The sequence below is a fragment of the Egretta garzetta genome, unplaced genomic scaffold (genome assembly GCF_000687185.1).
Source record: "Egretta garzetta isolate BGI_Z169 unplaced genomic scaffold, ASM68718v1 scaffold589, whole genome shotgun sequence".
In the NCBI taxonomy this organism is placed as follows: Eukaryota; Metazoa; Chordata; class Aves; order Pelecaniformes; family Ardeidae; genus Egretta; species Egretta garzetta.
The window spans coordinates 1,509,253-1,529,123 of NW_009266282.1; the positions used below are offsets into that span (position 1 = coordinate 1,509,253).

Here is a 19,871-nt window from a genome sequence, read left to right on the forward strand (position 1 = left end):
GGGCAGAACCGGCAGCGCCCGCCGCCACTGAGGATCCTGACCGGGAGCAAGAGGAGATGCAGCCAGCCCCGGCAATGCCATGCGCCCAGAGGCAGAGGAAGACACCCAAGAACCCTGAAATCACGCTTCTGAGGGAAACCACAGACCGAAGGGTTAATGAAACAGCCGTGAGGAGACACATTTGTGCAAAACCCGTCCTCATGTTGGCTAATTACACCTTGACTTGAAGCAAAGGCCGCTTAAAATCCTTGCAATTATTTTTGTAGGCAAGAAGAAAAGACATGAACTCACCTCTGTGAATGATTTTCAAGTTTTCTTTTAAGTGGTTTAGTGCTTTCACAGTCTAGGAAAGAAAAACAGATGAAAAATAAGCAAATGCAGTAAGATTCTTGTGATTATTAAACTTTTGGAGCTCCAAGAAGGGGGGGAAACCATTTAATATGTTGAGATATCAATGCTATAATATGCCATGTGATAAAAGCATTTTTCTCCCAATCTTTCCTGCAAACAGAAGGTGATGCAAGAGAGGGCATGTGCTTAACTGAACCCATACCACTCGCTGCAACCTGGGAAGAGGGGAGCAAGACATGAAGTCAAGCAATTGCTGATGTTAATTATCTTGAGTAATAACTTACTTCAAGCCCTATGCTGTACTTTTGCAGCAGGTAACAACCATTCCCATTCCGCTGGCTGAGCAGCAGCAGTGTGAGGAGCAGCAGAGGAGGCTGCTCCGATTTAACCGTTCACCGTTAAATGGAAGAGGCATGTAGGGAGCCTGATTTCACAGGACCATTTAAAAAAACAAACCTCAAAGCTCACCATTTTAATTCATTTTGCTTCTGCTGACAAGACCATCAAAACCAAGGGCCAAAAGTCTGCCTTGAAGATGACGGTAAGAGGGTGTTATGTTGCAAAGCACTCTGAAGCTGTGCGAATGTAAGGATGAAGTCTGGCACCGAGGAACAACATCCAAAAGACCAGTCCTTCCTGCTCACAAACCCTGTGTTCATGTGTTTAGGTAACTAAAAGCTGTGGCAGGCTCTGGTGCAGCTGAAGTCCTGTCTCCTTCTCGCCACCCACCTTACCCCTCCAGTGCAGGTTTCTGCTCCAGCAGCAGAAGCTGTACAGCTCTCTGAACAGCAAAGCATAACTGATTTTTGGCCAGGCCCATAGTGGAATGAGACAGGACGAGGCCTCCTGGGACCTGAACTTCAGCAAGAGGAAGCCTGCTGGACTTAGGGACCGAACGCTGATTTAAATACCAGCTGACCCTGCCAGATGCTTGTGCCCCCACCCTCAAGTGGATGAAGCAGAAGCTCATGGCTCTTCAGCCTGGGGTGAAAGAGCTCCAGCACGAAATGCAGGGTGGTTGGTGGAGCACACTGAGCTGTGAGCTACAGCACATACCCCACCTGCACGTGATGGGGCTACCAGGGCACATGTAGACCTGGACCTGGAGGCCCTCAAGGTGCAAGATACTCAGGGCCAGTATTCTCATACCAACCAAACGCTGTTCCTCACTGTTTTCTAGAAAACAATGGACAGAAACAAACCTCAGACCACAAGATCTTGTCAGAACCTGTCTAAGTTCCTAAAGCCAGCCTGTGCAAGAGGACCTCCCTCAGGAGCTGCTGGGGCAAACTGCTGGCCTTCAGGTGCAACATGGAGGAAGAAAAGTGGTGCTCGATGAGCAGCCCACGACCTCCCACACCACGCAGATGGGCTTCACATCCCCAGATCTGCTGTAGGTCACGGAAAATTTTAGCTCACTCAGTCCATCCCTCACCCCCAGGTTAGAAACATCCAAGGTGGTCGTTTCCCTGGCCAGGAGTTAAAGCTTTGGTGCGCTTTCACAGCATGCTGCCTGAACAGAGTAAGCAGAGAAACTCCCTTTGAGAGCTTCAAAACTCATCTCAAGTCTCTGTCCCAACTATCTTCATCGGGCAAATGCCTTGCAAGGCCTGTCTGAGCCAATATGTGGGCCAGAGTATCTAACGCCCTGCAAACCCTAGGAAGTAAGGATCTCCTTTTCTTCCCCTAAGGACAGACCTTACCCAGCCATCTCTCATCTATGTCTCAATTTGGCCAGTAACACATTCAGTTGGTTGGTGGTAAGGCGATGCATTCCATGGGCTGCAGAACAGCCACTGGCGGCCTTTGATAGGACTTTCAGTCTTGGGTATAAATACGTGACAGTGCCTGAGCTGCCAAGGCAGTGCATTAGCTGTAAGAAGTGGCAGCAGGACCAGGTAGACTCAACGTTTTATGAAGATGCCCCTATGAATAGTGAAGATGTTTTTTTCCCACATTCACTCACATCTCCCCCCGTCACTCCTGAATGGTGCTTCACGTCAGCAGCCTTTCATCACCCAGCAGCCCCACTGAACTAATTTGTTTCACTTGGCCTTGTTTTTTTTATTGGGCCAGGACTTCCAGGACTTCCAGGTTAGGTCAAGAAAACACCAACCAGGTTCTCCACCTGCTGAAGACGCAGTTGTAGTTTTGGGAGCCTTTGCACAAGGCTACTAGAGGTTCCTCTGGACTGAAGTGGCCCAGCACCCCCTGCAGAAATCCAATGGGCCTGACAGATCGCTTTAGAGCTCTTTTACCCCAGGCTGAGGGTGGGGGCAGAAGCTTCTGGCAGGGTCAGCTGGGATTATAAGCAGCAGCATGACAAAGGGTTCAGGGTACCTTTCAACACCCCTTCCTCCATGGCCTCAAACTAAAAGTTTGTTTTGCACAGCCAAAACTTGCCCTTGTGTTTAGACAACTAAGTGCGCATTTTGGCACAGCCAAGGATAACTTCACAGGGCTCCTTAAAGGGAGACAGTGGGCTCTGTCTAGCACAGCTGCACTCAAGATACCCTGGGTGGGATTCATTCCCCTTCACCACCTAAGATACCAGGAGGTGGGAACTCAGCTCCCATACAGAGGCACCAACCTCTCCCCACTGACTCAAGACCTGACCCTTATTCTCAAATGGTCTGGGGGGGTTCACATGTCGCAGCTATAAATGCCCAGTCCCTTGTTCCCTTCACAAACAAGGGAAGGGGAGGCAGCTGATCTATGTTAGGCACCTTCCTTGGGATGAGAAGGCCTGTGCACAGCTTCCACTGATGCCACCCCAGGGCAGATGAAGCCATCAATCAATCCCTGCGGAGGGGGCTGACAGCACTGATGTTCAAGCAGAGGGCAGGAGGCTGGCACAGGGGTCTCTGTCTGCACTGCTTACAAACCCCAGGACCTGTTCTTCCGTCATGCCATACGCTATGAGAAAGTCAGAGCGTACTCAAGGATCATTAAACTGCGGTGCAGTACAGCAGCAGTTCTGCCACAAGCAGAGCAACCAGCCTGCTCACAAGTGAGCCAGAGAGATCGGAATGTTTCACATCAGCTTCAAAAACATACACAAAAAGGTTTGACAAAATACTCACAGCTAAAGTGATTTTGCCTAGGATTTCTTCTGGAATAACATCATCTAATACACTATATACATATTTGTAAAACTTATCAAACGAGGTAGACATGAGCTCCATACAGATCCAACAGTCACCCTGGAAAGAAAAGAATCTGTGTTACTGTCAAGATAAAAACGAGAAGCAAAAATCCTGAGAGAATAACGAGCTCCCTTGAATCCAATGAAATACATTAATGGCAACATGCATCTGACAGGAAGGATGGAATTCATCTTGGTTAACTGCAGCAGTGGAAGACTGGCCCCTGCACACACCTCTCCCCACTCCATCCACCAGCAGAGGAATCTGGCTGACCAGTTCACACCCAGTATGACATTTTGATGCCTGAACCTAGATGAATCCAAGTCTCAAAAAGTGTTTGGCTCTCCAGAAGGCTGCAGGCACAGCGAAACACCAGCATTTACAGTAAGACTAAAAAAAATCCCTTCGGTTTATGACCACCCTATAGAGGACCAAGGACATTTCACACAACATTCAGAGACAGCGTCTAAACAAGAGCAAATGAAACTAAAGCCAAGTATGGGGGGGTGTTGTTTATTTGCATCTTACGGTTAAACAATTTAGATGCAGAAAGTTGTAAAGTAGACTGTGTTAAACCAAGCTAAGCTTAACTACCATAGGACAATAACATGGTTTTTTTAGCAAACTCGCTCCTGAGATCTGTAAATCGACCCACTAAACAGTGGATGTGCTGGGGGTGAGAAATGGATCCCCACAATATAGAAGGACTTAATCTTTTGGTGTAGTATGTATCTACCATAAGGGGATGGACAGCTTAGCCATGGATTCTTAGTTATTTCCATTTTTTTTTTAACATTTTACCTACAGTTGAGGAAGACAGAAGGCTTTGCATGAGCTATTTCTGTAGACTCTCATGCACTTCAGGCAACTCCTCACTGCTAGAAATACTAAACCGCTAGAACTAGACCTGTCTTCACCAGGAATGACATATTCATACCTATCTTCTACAGGCTGTGTCACAATGAATGAATGTTAAAACTGCATTAGCTGTCAAAAGCTAAATGCAGAAAGGAGTTGTTATTCCTCATGTCTCATCCTGGCTGAATACCAGCTCTAACACTTGTGCAGGGAGCAGCACCTTGCATAGGCAGTGCTTCCCTGGGCCGCCTGCCTGGTCACCACCAATCTGCACACTCCTGTGATACAGGAAGCAACAAACAGAGGAGAAACTTTCCCAAGTGATTATTCTCCAGAAGGTAGATTTTCCCTTACCAGAAAAAACACAAACCAACTAACTCTATGCTAATACATAAATGTATACATGTAGGGAACGGACATGCTGGACGTGTGGCAAAACCCTGTGCTCCCTTCCTGCACACCCAAGTCACTTCTGTCTGAAGCAACCTCAGTGCTTGTGAGAGGCAGGAGCAATTCTCCAGTTACATTTAGCTGATGGAAAAGCTTGTAGAGCCACAGGTCTTAAGGCCACTCAGAGTGACCTCCTGTGAAACACAGGCCAAGGAACTGCAACCTGCCAATACGTCTCCAGTCCAAATGCTTGGTTAAGCGGGAACAGAAGTGCCCAGCAAAGGTGCTGTCAAATGCTGCACACGGGTATCAGCAGAGGCAGCTGATACACGTGCAAGGCTGTTTTCAGCAACGCAGACAGCAAACTGCCAGGCAGCATCCCACGTGCCACCAGCGTTACGGATGCTGCTGCTCCAGTGGCAGCAAATCCATCACCGGCTCCTACCAAAGGAGGGATGCTACCTCTGAGAGAAATAGAATAGAATAGAACAGAACAGAATAGGACTATTTATATTGGAAGGGACCTGCAATGATCATCTAGTCCAACTGCCCGATCACTTCAGGGCTGATCAAAAGTTAAAGCCTGGTGTTAAGGGTATTGTCCAAATGCCTCTTAAATACTGACAGGCTCGGGGCATTGACCCCCTCTCTAGGAAAGGAAACCTGTTTCAGGGCTTGACCAACCCTCTCATAAAGAAATGCTTCCTAATGTCCAGTCTAAACCTCCCCAGATGCAGCTTTGAACCATTCCATGCGTCCTAACACTCCCAGAAGGACATGGAGGGGCTGGAGCGTGTCCAACGAAGGGCAGCGAAGCTGGGGAGGGGTCTGGAGCCCAAGGCCTCTGGGGAGAGGCTGGGGGAGCTGGGGGTGTTAAGCCTGGAGAAGAAGAGGCTGAGGGGAGCCCTTATTGCTCGCAGGAGGAGGGGGCCGGCGGGGGGGCTGGGCTCTGCTCCCAGGGAATGGGCGATGGGACGAGGGGAAATGGCCTCAATTTGTGCCAGGGCACCTCTTGTGACCAGGGCTATAACAGAGAGCCTCTCACCTCTGGGAAGGGGGAGCTGCTTACCTAGGAAGGGCTGAGCTGAGGGAGGGGAAGGGCTGAGCTGACGGCGAGGAAGACAAGAGTGGGTTCAAGCCATGGGCAGCCCCATTTTATGCTGCTCATTTGGCACCAGGTTTTTCACATCAGCACAAGGCAGGGCAGGAGCTAACACTGGACACCCAAGGGAAATGGCTGTCACAAGCCTGAGCCCACACACATTTCACCCAAAATAAACCAGAAAAGACTCATCAAAAGGTGCTGGGCCAGACACAGAAGCAGACACCTCAATGTAAGAGGCAAATGCAGCACAGCGGGAAGAGGACGTGACCAGGGCTTCAGAAGTCGTGGAGAGAGGTGAGCTTAAGCTTGAAAGATTGGCTATGGATGAATTTGGCTAAGGACCTGTTCAGATTTAAACTGCGGACATGAAATTAGGCAACACATGCAGAAATTTCCCTTTTCAGCACTGGCAACAACTGTCAGGTGCAGCTGAGGCACCTCCATACCACTTAGAGTGGCTCAGAGAAAGCAACGTGGATCCATTGCTAGCGATGGGCATAAATCAAGTGAAACTGGAACCACACCAGATCCTTACAAGCTACCTGTAGTGAAAGCAAGCACAGACTTGTTCTACTGGCTGCAGGATCATTCAGAACAGTGCTTCTGTTTTGACCAGCTTCGTATAAAAAATGGTACTGTGCTATATCCCTGCGTTATTGTACTGAGACTGCAGGGGGATGGGATTTGTCCAACGATGTCAGAATATTGCTGACCACCTGCAGCCTCTGTTTATGCCCAATCACACCAATATTGTGTCTTCAGCCGTGCAGGGTGGTGTTCCTACAGCAAAGGCCAACTGAAGTGAAACAACAGGCAGCCTTCTTAGAGCTGTCATTGTGACAAAAGCTTCACAACCCACTTTGTGCATCTGCAGGGCTGGGACTTGTGCATTACCGAAAACTCAAACAAGTACAATCAATTGTTATCCAATGTTATTTTAACCATAAAAAAAATTGTACATGACCAAAAGCACCAAAGGGAAGGCTTGGTTTACTTGGTCTGCTGAAGTATATGCCATATAGAAATCCTGGATGTGGGCATTTATTGATCTGGTAATATAAAAATCTACCTGATCAACATAAACCTATGGTAGCAAGATCAATGACACAAGATGACAGACTTTTTCAGTTAGGCAGCTGGTGGCAAGATTCAAAACTCTACAGGTTCTTATCTCTTCCTGGGACTCGAAAGGACTTCGCTATTGCTGAAGCTGAGGAATTTTACTGAGAACAAGAAGGAAGACCAGCAGGGACGACTGGGTACCCGCCACCCAGCCCTCTTTCTGATCGAAAACAAAAAAGGTGCTGATGTGCACAGGAAAGCTCTGCATCACTGTGAATTGTGAGGACAAAACCATCTTAATGGAAGTTTCTCTGTAATTTATGCTCCTAGGTCAGGTTGATTTCTGATTATAACAATAGCAGCATTTTAATTTTCTCTTCCAGCTAGAGCTATTCTTCCAAAGAATATATTTTAGTCCTTATTGGGTATTAAATTACCAGATGCCAATACACATCTTGTAGGCATTCCAAAAGATGCCAAGGAACACCCTGCACATTTCATTCACAACACTGCTGTCCACCCCCAGGACATAAGACAAAAAACACTCAAGCAGCAACTGGGATGCTTCACGTTCCGAGAGCAGTGGCCTGAGCTCCCAGCCAACAGCTGAGCAGGTCACAGAGATGCCACCCAGCTGGAACGCAGCCTGGTAGAAAAGACCTGGGGGTCCTGGTGGACACCAAGCTAAACACGAGACAGCAACAGGCTCTTGCTGCGAAGAGGGTGAACGGTGTCCTGGGCTCCATTAGGCAAAGCGCTGCCAGCAGGACGAGGGAGGGGATCCTTCCCCTCGACTTCGCACTGGTGAGGCCACACCTGGGGTGCTGTTTCCAGTTCAGGGCTCCCCAGTACAAGAGAGACATGGACAGTACTGGAGAGAGTCCAGCAAAGGGCCACTAAGATGACCAGAGGACTGGAGCACCTCTCCCACAAGGAAAGGCTGAGAGAGCCAGGGCTCTCTCTTCAGCCTGGAGAAGAGAAGGCTCAGGGGGATCTCATCCATGTATATAAATACCTGAGGGGAGGGCACACAGAGGATGGAGCCAGGCTCTTTTCAGATGGCTGAACCAATGGCTGATCGTGTCAGCACACTGTGGGGAGAGGCCAACCTTTTATGCGAGTTGCATCTACACTACTGAGAGAGAATGAGGGATGTCACCACCCCCACATACCCTTGTATGACACAGAGGACACTTTTCCTATGGACTGGGGACTGATCATGGGGACAGATGCCTTGAGCAATGCCAACACAGCCCAAGATTTCCTTTGCAAAAAGAGCAAATGCCTTGTGTGAACTGGCCAGGGGTACGTCCATAATTCACACTGAGGTCAGCACTGTGCTGCTGACACATTCGTGCTAGTTCTTCTCTTGTACCGGCAGAAGCTCCCCACAGACTCATTTACCTGGCTTCCTGGGCATGTTTTGCAACTAGCAATGAATTTTTCATTGAATAATTTTATCAACTATTGAGCTTGTTGGTTCAAATGTTTCCCCTTGTCCCATCGCCCATTCCCTGGGAGCAAGGCCCGACTCCCCCCCGCCCCGGCCCCCCCCCCCCCCCCCCCGCACTCATAGGGGGGCGCAACATCTTTATTGTAGTGAGAGGCCGAAAAAGAAGACTTTCCCTATCAGAAAATGCTTGCTGAACAAGTGAGATAGATTACAACCAGGGTAAAATACCTGTGTAGTATTTTTTGCCTTTCCAAAACAAAATTTTTATACTCATGAAGGCTGCCACAGTACCTTGCCTGTTTACAGTTACTTTACTAGTTGCAACCTGGGATTCTAGCCTGTCTTCAGAATAAGCCCTTGAGCAGTTTTGCACAATTTGGTTTAGTGCTCCCACTCCCCTAACTGTCGGGATCCAAGAGCTTAGCTGTGGTTCTCCACATCAACAGCTCACTCTTACAGAAAGGCAGGTAGCCTTCCCAAACAGCCCAGCTGCCCTGCTGCTCTTCTGAAGCTGCGAACATCTTCTTGTCAGTCATCGGATTGCGACAGCTGCCTACCCAACAGTGAAGCTCCTCTAAGGAGGCTCAAATTGAAGTCTTTCACCTTTTAGGAGCAGGCAGAAGACTTCCCATCCATAGCTCTGTCCATCCCAGGAGAATCTGAATCCTGGCTCAGAGTAGGCAGCCCCAAGAGGCCTTTTGGAACTTATTTCCTTACTTTTCACCTTGAAACACTGGAATGAAGTGCTTTGTTCATATACGTTTTGCTGTAGGACTTCCTGAGAGAGGTTCAGTCTTTAGTTACGTCCCAAGTGCTCTTATACTCCAGGGGATGGTGCTGCAGTGACCTGGATCACTCATGGGTATTTGGGAACAGATCTGCTAAGCAGAGGGTGGGGGTGAGACAGTTCAAAATTCTTTTTTTCCCTTTCTGTGCTTCTCTGCTGCCATAGTTTCCCAGCTTTAAAAGCTGTAATTAACGTTAGAATGTGTAATTCATATGACAAGACAGAAAACCTGATCCAAGCACATCAGCTCAGCCTGTGTACCTCTGACGTACATGACTTAGAACATCACCTTGGCAGTAAGGGACTGAGAAGAGGAGAAGGTAGTGTTTGTCTCAGAAGCAAATACCACTGATGCTGAGGGTGAGGAAAAAGGGGATCCCAGGGACCGACCCAGAGTGACCTTACTGAAACCTGTCCCAGATGGAGCACCCAAGGAGTGGCTGCAGAGGGACAGGAGTTTTTGACCAGACAAAGGGTGCAGCAGAAGCCAGGCTGATATTTGAGTGCTGATCAAGGTAGGGTTTTATACCATATATGTATTTACACTTACATCCTGGGATGCACCTAGAGCTGCCGAGAGGCGACAGGCTCGCACAGCTCTGAATGTGCTGCTCACCAGCATCTGGCAAGATGCTGTCCTGCCCAGAGGCTTTTCTTTACAACAGCCAAAAGCCTTATCTCTTGTATTTCAGCAAAGCTGGAAATATTCAGCTGAGGCTGAGGCTCCGCACTTGCTGGTAGCTTGTACTGTGTAAACACAGACAACACTGCCTGGCCCCAAACGGCTTTGTGTTTAAATAGGGAAGAAAAAGCAGAGCATGGGAAAAGGAGGGGTTATTATCCTTACTTTAGAGACTGAGATTTAAAGCCGGAGGAGTGACCTGGCAAAAATCCAGACGCAGACTCTCTAGAAGAAGGAGTTGAATATTCGGCTCCAGTTTGGGGCTTTAACGACAACACTGACCTTCTTTCTCCAACAGTTTCCAAGTAAAGCCCCAAAAGACTGTGCACGGGCTGCTATGCCTGATAATATGCAGAGATGATGAGTGGCCAGTAGGTCTCTCTTTGACACCTTCTCTTGAGCAGGTGTACTGGATTTGGGCTGAAGTAGTGGAAAACAGGCAAGGCTACAAGTCTGTCCCCCTACACTGTGCCAGCTTCAACCCCAGAGCAACTACAGGAGGGGGAACGATCCACACCTGCAGGAGCTCTCTGGAGGAAGAGGATGCAGTACTCAGGTTTTGACATTTGTCTCCTCCAAAACTCCTGTTCTTGCAAATGGACCAAATGTGTGCAATCCTGTGCTGCTCACGAATGCTTTATTCTTCTTCTTATGTCTGTTCTGAACAGACTCAGCTCAGACTGACGACTGGCCTCCAACCACAGCAAAAGTCTGTCTGGGCTACGTGGAGGCCAGCTTCCCAACTGTTTTTACTGGTCTTTCAAAGCTAGATAGCAATGGGATCACCCAGGCAAAGCACAAGGAGATAGAAGGATGCCTTCTGTGGCCCTGCAGCACAGTATCTACCTTAAATTGCAGTAAGTAGATGCTAAAACAGTCATAAATGTGCAGTGATTAACATCGTATTCCTGGCCATGAACAGCTAAAGTATGTCAGGATTAGCTGTGGTCAGCTGACATCGCTTTCAGTGCTCTAATTCTGTTCTTCACTTGGAAGCATTTGTGGAAGCACCACGTTGAATATCCCACTCCACAGCACACGCTACCTATGTGCATAAAAGGGCCAAGCAAAATTGGAGCCCCTAGGCTAGCTATTGCAGACATTGCTCCTCTCAAGAACAGTCATACAGTTTTGGTGTCTGTCCCAAAAAGACAGAGTAGAATTGGAAAAGATGCAAAGAACAGCAAGAAAGATATTCAAAGATCTGGAAGGGGTTCCGTGTATAACACAGGCTGGCACTTCCCAGGCTTGGTAAGACATGACAGAGGGGGAACATGGCAACTGTCCATAAAATCCTCAATGGCCTGGGGAGGATGGATAAAGAGCAGCTGTTACCACTTCTTCAAACGCAAAAACTAGGGGAAGCACTCAGAACAGCAGGATGAAAATTCAAAATGAATCAAGGTGATGGGCCTTCAAACAAGGGGAGGACAACCAAGGGAAGTGCCTCTCGGGGAGCACCACAGATTCAAAAAGTGTGTATGTATTCAAGGGGAAACGGAACACTTTCATGGAAAAGAAATCCAGTACAAATCGCTCAGCACACAGACAGCACATCTAGCTCAGAAGACACTCAGCTGTACAGGACCGGAGGCTAGGGCCAAGTATCACACACACTTCTGCAAGCAGATCCTGCGGGCTGTTGCCAGAGACAGAAAACCCCATTAGGAGTTTTGGTCTGACCCAGCATGGTCACCCTTACGTATCTGCAGGCAGAAAGCCCTTCAAGGCAGATGCATGTCAATGCAGGCTCTGACGCAGCCTGGATACATACATACACCCATGCGTCAGACCACCTTACAGGGAGCTCTGACTACCACCACAGCAGCCCCCTTCATCACGGGGACACAGCTCCTCCACACGGTCGCATCTCACAACCGCTGACATAAACCCCATTTGCTCCAAGTACTGTGCCGCAGCACTGCGCCCAGCCCAGCAGCATACGCTCTGCACGGGGGAGCCCCAGACCAGGAGCTCCTCAAGAGAGAAGAAAAGCAGGAAAGGAGGAGAGAGACACAACCATGAGTGCAAATAGCAGGTTTGGGCTCAGCAGCATGTGGGCATCTGGGTCCCCTGGTTAAATACCCTTGATTAAAAGTGGAGAGCTAAGGAACCTAATGTAAGTTAACTTCCTCCTCCTTATTGTAAATTGGAAACTGCAAAGAAAAAAAAAAAAGGTAAAAACCAAACTCTGCTATGAATGCAGCAAGTTTGGAGTGCCCACCTCTCTGAAGAGCGCGCCATAAAACTGAACAATATATGGGCAGTCACTGCTTCGCATTACTACATCAAGGTCCATCAGAAGCTGCTTCTGTTCTTTTTCATCCACTGTCGACCGAATTCTCTGAAAGAGGAAGAGTGGCAGAGACTTTATCACTTACATGCCATTACTGTATCCTCAGACCCGCTTCTGCAGGAACATGCCAGGGACCCCAAACCCAAGGCTGAGCAGGCAATCCCCAGGGCATGCTCAAACACACTCTAGAGAACTAAGCTGTGCTCTCAAGTAAGAAATATAACTGAAAACACTTAATGGCGTTTAATTCAGGCTATAAAATCCCCAGTCCTCTCAGGAGAATCAACGTTTTCAGATGAAATGTCAGAATGAAATTAAAGAGCAAACCAACATATTCAGGCTTTCATTTCAAAACAAATTCTCACACAATTCTTAGCCATGTTGGATGGGGCTTGAAGGCTGTTTTGAAATCTAACCAGGGAACGTTATGCTTAACATTTCTAGGACAAGCACAGAAGACAAAACGGCTCCCTCCACCATGCCTTTGCCATGGCTGGCACGGTCAAAGGGGACCATCACGTAACATGTTGCTCTGGTCATGGTAATGGTGGGCAAGAGTCCCGGGGGCTCTGCTCATAAAACTAACAATTTGTTGCCTAGTGCTGGCCTAGGGAACATTAACATGATATAAAAGAGATTTTCTATATAATTTTTTATATATATTAAAAATATAATACGTGTATATAAAGATATGCATGTATACATACACTATACTTTATATATACACACTATATATAAAGAAGAGTCTGATTTGGGCTTGAAAGAACAATGCAAGTTTGAAAACAGAAAACTGTACAATTCCAAACATGAAGCTTGTTAAATGAAGGACGGAGAAGACCATCCAAAGTTTTTCATGTGACTTTACAGACATATTTAATACCTTGCATTAATTAATGCATTCCCTGAATCACAGGTAAGGAAAATTGTGATCCTGAAGGTGTGACTCACGTTGAAAAAGCGTTAGAAAAACTAGAAAAAAATATTTGGCAACAAGTCCAAAGCAACAGGGGTAGCGTGGACCCTCCTTGAGGAGAAAAACTACTTGGCTACCCAAGAAAGAAAAATTATTAAAGATTGTGGGAAAAAGATACCAGCACCCCTTCCCACCAACACTACTGCCCTGTGAGCAACTGCTGATGGCATCAGACCACATGCATTAGCAAGCACAAGGCTCAGCATGTGAAGGTACTTTCAAGGTTGGCCATTCATATGGCACCATTTGAGAAACAGTGCATGGTTATTTACCTTAAGGACTATTTTGTGATGACCCACACAAAATGAGGACAGTATTGACACTATAATTTTCCTTACCTTTGTTGTATCCTGATATTTTGGTATTTCACCACTCATTCTGAATGTTCTAGTAGCTCTAGTTTGGCCTAAAACAGTCATTGTCATGTTCACATCACCCTTTTCCCTCCCAGTGAATTCTAGAGTAGTTGGGAAAACTGGCAAGGGACTTGCCCAGCACACCCACAATCTCTAACATCCACACCCTGAGATGCCGCTGAGTGGGTGGGATTCTGTAGTCACAGACAGAGCAAGAAGATGGCTCAATGGACTACTAAGGAAACTAAAAATCTTCACCTCTAGGTCACTGGTTCAAGTCTGTTTCATAGGAGTTCACTCACATAACTGAAGAAAGCCTGAAAAGTTTTATTATTTCTTCGTCTTATGTCTATGCCACATAAAGCTCTACAACCTCCTGCTGACATATCAACGCTGAGCAGACTGAATGTCTCTCTCTAGGTGGCACACCACTGGCACCACGTGAAACGCTAATGCCACTGCTCTGACCTCAACAGAAGACAATGGATGCCAAAGCCACCATGGGGGGACTTATGAGGAACAGTTTAGTCTCTCACTGAGACGCTCCCCACTCCTCTGAAAAGTTCACCTCTTTGGTGAGGAGCAATACCAAACGGAGCTTTCCTCCATAATGTAACTCACATCTCCCTTCTGTGCCAACTCCATCTCTCTCTGTCCCCAAAAAGCCTCTTTCGTGCCCACCCGGGAGTATCCCCAGGCCCCCTCTGCATTCTCCTTGCATCTGCACGATCCTGTCACAGCCATCCCCGCAGCATGCTCCTCAAAATCCACAACTTCCCCTGAAAGCATCTCCTCCCACTGCTGACATGTCCTTCTCTGCTGTTACATCTCCGCCTCTGTGAAATGCGTGTTGTATGGAGGAGGCGATTTTAACAGCACCCCTGAACAACACTGAACCCTAAGATGCCTCCTTTTCCCAAACACAATCTCCCCAGGGAGAGAGAGAAAGGGCAGGCAGAGGACACAGAGGATGGACAGTGGGTGGGGTACAATGCAGAGCACCCAGGCAGACACAGGAGCCAGAGGCCACCCTAAGAAGCCAGTATGGACCCCCCAACAAACCCTGCTTCAGGGAGTGAAGGTAAGGACATGATGCAAGACTGGGAGGTCTCATACAGGAGGGCTGGAGACAGGAGATTGGCAAATTCAAGAGGAGGGAGAAACTATAGGGGCAGCATGCAGGACAGTGCTGACCTGGGTCAGCCCAGGCTGGAAGAGGTGGCTTTGTTCAGCTGGAGCACGCCAAGGAGCCTGCTGCGTGCCAGTGGTGACAGTTCACCAGCAAAGGAATGAGCGTTCGCTAGCGAAACAAGGAAGAAACAACCAAAGGTGACTGAAGTCAACAGCAGCCACTACTCAAATAGCGCACAAGCCGTAATGACGGTCTGCTACCTAACTCTGAGGCAGAGTGCAAGATAGAGCAGCAGCTCCCACAGAGTCCCCCGAGAACAGGGGAGATGGCAAGAAGGAAGACACAAGGTGAGGCAACAGCCTGAGGATGTAAGTGTAAGACAGGGATGGACCGGTCTGACTTAGCTTCAGGTCTTATGTCTCTCAGCCTGGTCACTCTACAGTATGCAGTCGTTTACATGGCCAAAGAAGCCAGGTACGGAAAAAGTGGGGTTTATAGTAGAGGCTTATGGAAAGTCTTGGCTTTAATGGTTCCTTGTTGGCCTCAAACTTAAACTGCATCAAATTCTCCAGCCCTTCTAATACAAACCCAGATTAGGACAAAGCTTTCTGATATCAGGAACAAGAGCTCTGAAAGCTCTGCCCTGGGCAGCACCAACAGCAAAAGGGTAAGCCGTGCTGTGGATTGGACCACTCTCAAACCTAAAACCAGACAGATCCCAGAAACTGGGCCCAAAACAGAAGAGACATCACCCAGCCCCCATACACACACAGAAAGAGTCAGGTGCAGTGGGTAGCAACCAGTTAAAAAAAGAAAAGGAAAGGAAAGAAAAAGAAAAAAAAAAAAGCTATAAACACCAAATTGAAAACCAGCTCCTTGAGTTGAAAGACAACGCAGGACTGCCCTGCGTGCAGGGTTCATGTGTCCTCAGCAGAAAGCGCAGCACGGCAGCGCTTGACAGTGGCCCCAGAGGGCTGGTGCTCCCCGGGGATGACAGGGATCGAGGACACCAAACCAGCAGGAAAAAGGGGGTTTGCCCACTCGCTGCCGAGAACAGAAGTATTTACCTGCTCATCTGAAACACATTTACTGCTGACTGAAGTACATCAGGTCTTCCACTAATTACAACTACCTTCCCACCTCCTATAATAAAGTTCTCGTGCCCTCTCACCCTTTTCTTTTAGCCCTTACCCATTCACTTCTTTCCCGGTGTACTACCAGCAGGGCTTGGAGCACTGGTTTCCCCAACCCGCAGCCAGCTACCCAAACAGATGAGTGAAACAGAAAATTCTGCTCAACAAACCATAAGGAGTCAACTTGGGAGAGGGTACCTAGCTGTGCGAAGAATGGAAATTGATGACTTGCAATAAAGCCAGCCTGCAAAAAGCCCCAAGACTTCTCTTCAAAAGTCACATGGGAAATCGGAAGGACAGAGAAATTCACCCCTTGACTGAGCTTAATATACTAATGTGTCATTTTGGTGGGCTTTAATGGGCTATCAGGCATCCAGGTAAGGATGGAGAGATTACGGAGGTATGAATAAATGTTAAATCTCTGCTCTCAGGGATATCTTAGGAACCTATTTCAGCTGTGAGACTGCCATCAGAGAAAACCTGTGAAAGCCAAAGACATGAACATCTATTTGAAAGCTATGGATGAGAGAGTAAGCGCTGACTACAAAGCAAAATGATGTGGAAGAGGAACTGTGGTCTGAACAAGAAATGGCTCCAGAGCTTACTGGCTTCTCCAGGAGGGACAGGGACCTTTTATGGGCACCTCATAGGCTTGACATCCTGCTGAGTTTTATCTACCTCCAAACAGTACCTTGGCCAGTTTCTCCAATCACTAAACTGATCTTGAAACTGCTTCTGATTTTCTTAGCACAAGTTTAGAGTAGAAGAAGTGGAAGACCACCTGTAGTCTGGTCAAAAATACTGCTAGGCTCATGAGAAAACCCGAAAGCAGGACATCAGTTGGAACTGGAGACTAGACTATGCAATATTGCAGAGCGGGACTGAATCAGCTAGGCTGATGTATCTATTTATACAATAGATATTGGAAGATACAGAAAATTCTGGTATACGGCTGAAAATCACTATGTCTTTTGGGGTGGGGGAAAACGAAACACAAGGATTGTGGACAAAAATGCCCTCTCCCCAGTTGGCTCACTCTCCTGGGTGTAACTATTTCTGTCAGAAAAATAATTCAATTTAAAAGAGGTGCAAGATGTTTCCATGGGGCCATGAGAAGCCTGAAGGTCAACCAAAGCACAAACCACTCTACTTGTCTCTTGATCAACTGTTCAACTGGCTGAAAAGAAATTGGCTGAAGCTGCTGATACAGAACCCCAAATGTCAGAGGTGCTCCCTGCTGCGGGGCAGAAAGGGCCTGCCCAGCCCCCGGGGCTGGGGCGCCGAAGGGGAGAGGAGCGGGAGGGGAGGGCTGCCAGCCACCGTGGGCTCAGGACACCTCTGCCACGCTCAGGCTCCTGACCCGCACAGGGGTCACCCAACAGACTGAAGGTTGACTATTTTCAATATTCGCTTACTTATCTTGCGAACTCTTCAAACAAGAAACTCCTAGTCTTGAGGGGCCTTTTTAGGTACCCTGGCCAGTAAAACCCACACCAGGTATTACATAGACTATTTAAGTAAAAAGCAATGCATTTTTTTTTCATTTATATATTTTTATAGCAATTAGGAAAGAACAAGTATGCCAAAGATCTTTTAAAGACCCTTGTTTGTGTGAACTATCACCAGTGCCAGAGGGGAACCTCAGGACAGAAAGAAACCCCCCAGCTGCTGGGTGAGCTTCCCAAGAAAACCATTGCACCCAAATAAAACAGGGCTTCTCTACAGCTCCTCCGATGTGCCAAGGACAACCCTGCTCCTTGAATCTGTGGTACCCTCATGAAAGAGGATGCACAACCCCCGGAGCAGCTGGGGCAAGAGCACGCGGTGATGCTGGAGGGGGGCTGCAGGATGCACTGTATGAAGCCTCTGGCATAAAACCAGGAGCAACAGCAGTGGAGTAGATCCTGGGAAGGGACCAAGGCTCTCTGCAGAGCGAAGCAGCCCAGGAGATTATCCACAAGTCATTTATGAACTGCCACAGACTGGGCAAAAACAGACTAAAGAGAAAATAAGAAACCAGAACTGAAGTCAAAGGACACCGGGTAGAATTGGAAGCCGGACCAGGTGATATCGTGGATAGCTGGTGCTGCAGGCAAGTGCTGGCCAGGGCAGGTGCTCTTCAAGGAAAACAAGGAGCCCAGAAGAGAAACCTGCCAAGGACCCGAGGAGTTAACATACAAACTAGCATTGCAATTGTGAATTTGCAGAGACAGAGCTGGAACTGGACAAAATTGGGCTGTCCTCTTTCCCATCTGGAAGAGTCTTGACCTTGTAGGCCAATAAATCCTCAAGAAAATGAATAGGGTTTTTTTTTTCAGAGAGAGGAAGAATGCAATGCCAGCTGACCCAGAGCAAACAGGGACTTTGCATCTCTAGGAAGATCTGAGAAAGGAAGGGACCTAATGAATAAGGGGATTGTCTTTTATTAAGATTTGGAAAATGTAATACAACATCTTCCAGGGGAAAAAAATGAGAAAGGTTTGAATACAAATCCTCTGAGTTGGATTCCTCTTTCTTTTATCCTCTCCCCCTCTTACTGATGGCTCTAGGAAGAGGCTCTCTATGGTAGAATGGGTAAGGGATGCAAAAGCATCGCTCCAAAGACCCGCAACCCTCTGCCTCCAAAACTGGGTGCAGTCAGCAGCCTCACGGGCGTGAATGAGGTCCCTGCTCCTGCAGCTGCTCCAGCCCCAGCCTGTTCCTGAGGAGGCAAAACATCTTTCATTATTTCAATAGGTATTCATAGAGGCACAGAATGACAAAGGCTGAAGGGCAGGGGGGAGCAGGACAGGGGACAAGAGCTCATCAGCCAGCGATGCTCCTGCCTGCGACACTGCAAGGCTCATTTTCCCCCTCAGCCCCTGACCCTGAGCACAGATGAATTCTTTCAGGGAGCCCTGCTGGTGCCAGTCACTAGACGCCCTCCTTAAAGGTGCCAGGATTGCATCTGCCAGGATCTATACGCTGGCTAATGAGGCCAAAATGCATAAAAGTGAAAAATCAAAGAAAACAGTGCCTCCACATGCAGATCTCAAGTTATTTTGGTGAGATTTCAGCACTCAGGAATTATTTTCCTGCAGTGATAAGAAATATAGACAGGAAGTGTAGCAAAAAGGCTGCGGTCGGGGCGCTCTGTGGCACTGGTGCCACTGGCCCCAAGCAGGGAGAAAGCAGAAGGCTAAGCCAAACCACGCTTCAAGGGCCCAAAGACTGTGCAAAGGCGTGACAGGCTAGAAAAAGCCAGGGGAAGGGGCTGGAAACAGGCTTCGAGGGTACTCTCTGGCAGTTGCATCTGCCTGGGCTGAGAGGTGAGCAGGATGAATGCCCAGAGGCACCAGACTGCCTTGGCGCAGGAGAGCTCGGATCAGCCAGAGGAAGACTCCATCACGGGGGAAAGAGCAAGGCTTTGCCCACTCTTTACGATATAACTGTGTCATGCTTGTAGAACAGAGAGGATTTGAATCTGTCCATGGCAGAAGGGCCTGACGAGCCACAAGGGATGCAGCCCGTAGCTGCAAACAGGGCCTGGCCCTTCCTGCAGCAGGGTAGGAAGATACCTGCCTGTGCTGTAAACATGCAGCAGGGGTAGTGGAAATTTGGGTAGTGGTGGAGAAGGATGGACGAGCAGCTGGGGGAGGCCCCCGTACCAACCTTCTCTGGATCTAACTAGCAGCTTCTGGAGCCACCTCTGTGTTTCACTCATCAGTACAGCCAACAACTTTTGGCTTGCGGCCTCCATAAAGCCGTTTCCTACTGCTGAATGTCCTCCCAAGGATGATTTGCCTGCTGGACTGATGCTGCTCTTGGGGAAGCACAGGAGAGGGAGTGCAGCACCACCAAATAACCTGAGGCACCAGCCTGGCAGCCCAGCTTGTTGCAGTGCAGTGCTCCTGACGCCCTGCACACAGCACAGTGCCACATCACGGAGCTGCAAACAGGCGCCTTCAATGTCATAGCCAAGACCTTGAATCCCTAGACGAACACCTTTTCTTCCCAAACCACCATCCCCCCTCTAAACCTTCTCAATCTCCTCTTACAGAAAGGCATTATGCCAAAGGAGAAGAAAATGAGTTAAGCTCCTGCCTGTAGAGCAAGGAGAGACTGGCGAGCAGCTGCTTTCCCCCAATGCAGGAGGGGAGCTGGGGCT

At 48.2% G+C, this 19,871-nt stretch overlaps 1 protein-coding gene across 1 annotated transcript in view; it reads right to left on the reverse strand.

Moving 5' to 3' along the window:
• MAP2K4 (mitogen-activated protein kinase kinase 4) overlaps nt 1-19,871 on the reverse strand; it is a 93,904-nt gene that overhangs the window by 22,098 nt on the left and 51,935 nt on the right. Inside the window, exons 4-6 of the mRNA XM_009647254.2 lie at nt 12,059-12,178; nt 3,435-3,554; nt 292-343 (exon numbers count right to left, since the gene is read on the reverse strand). Coding sequence (XP_009645549.2) covers nt 292-343; nt 3,435-3,554; nt 12,059-12,178 — 292 coding nt within the window. The remainder of the gene's footprint in view (nt 1-291; nt 344-3,434; nt 3,555-12,058; nt 12,179-19,871) is intronic.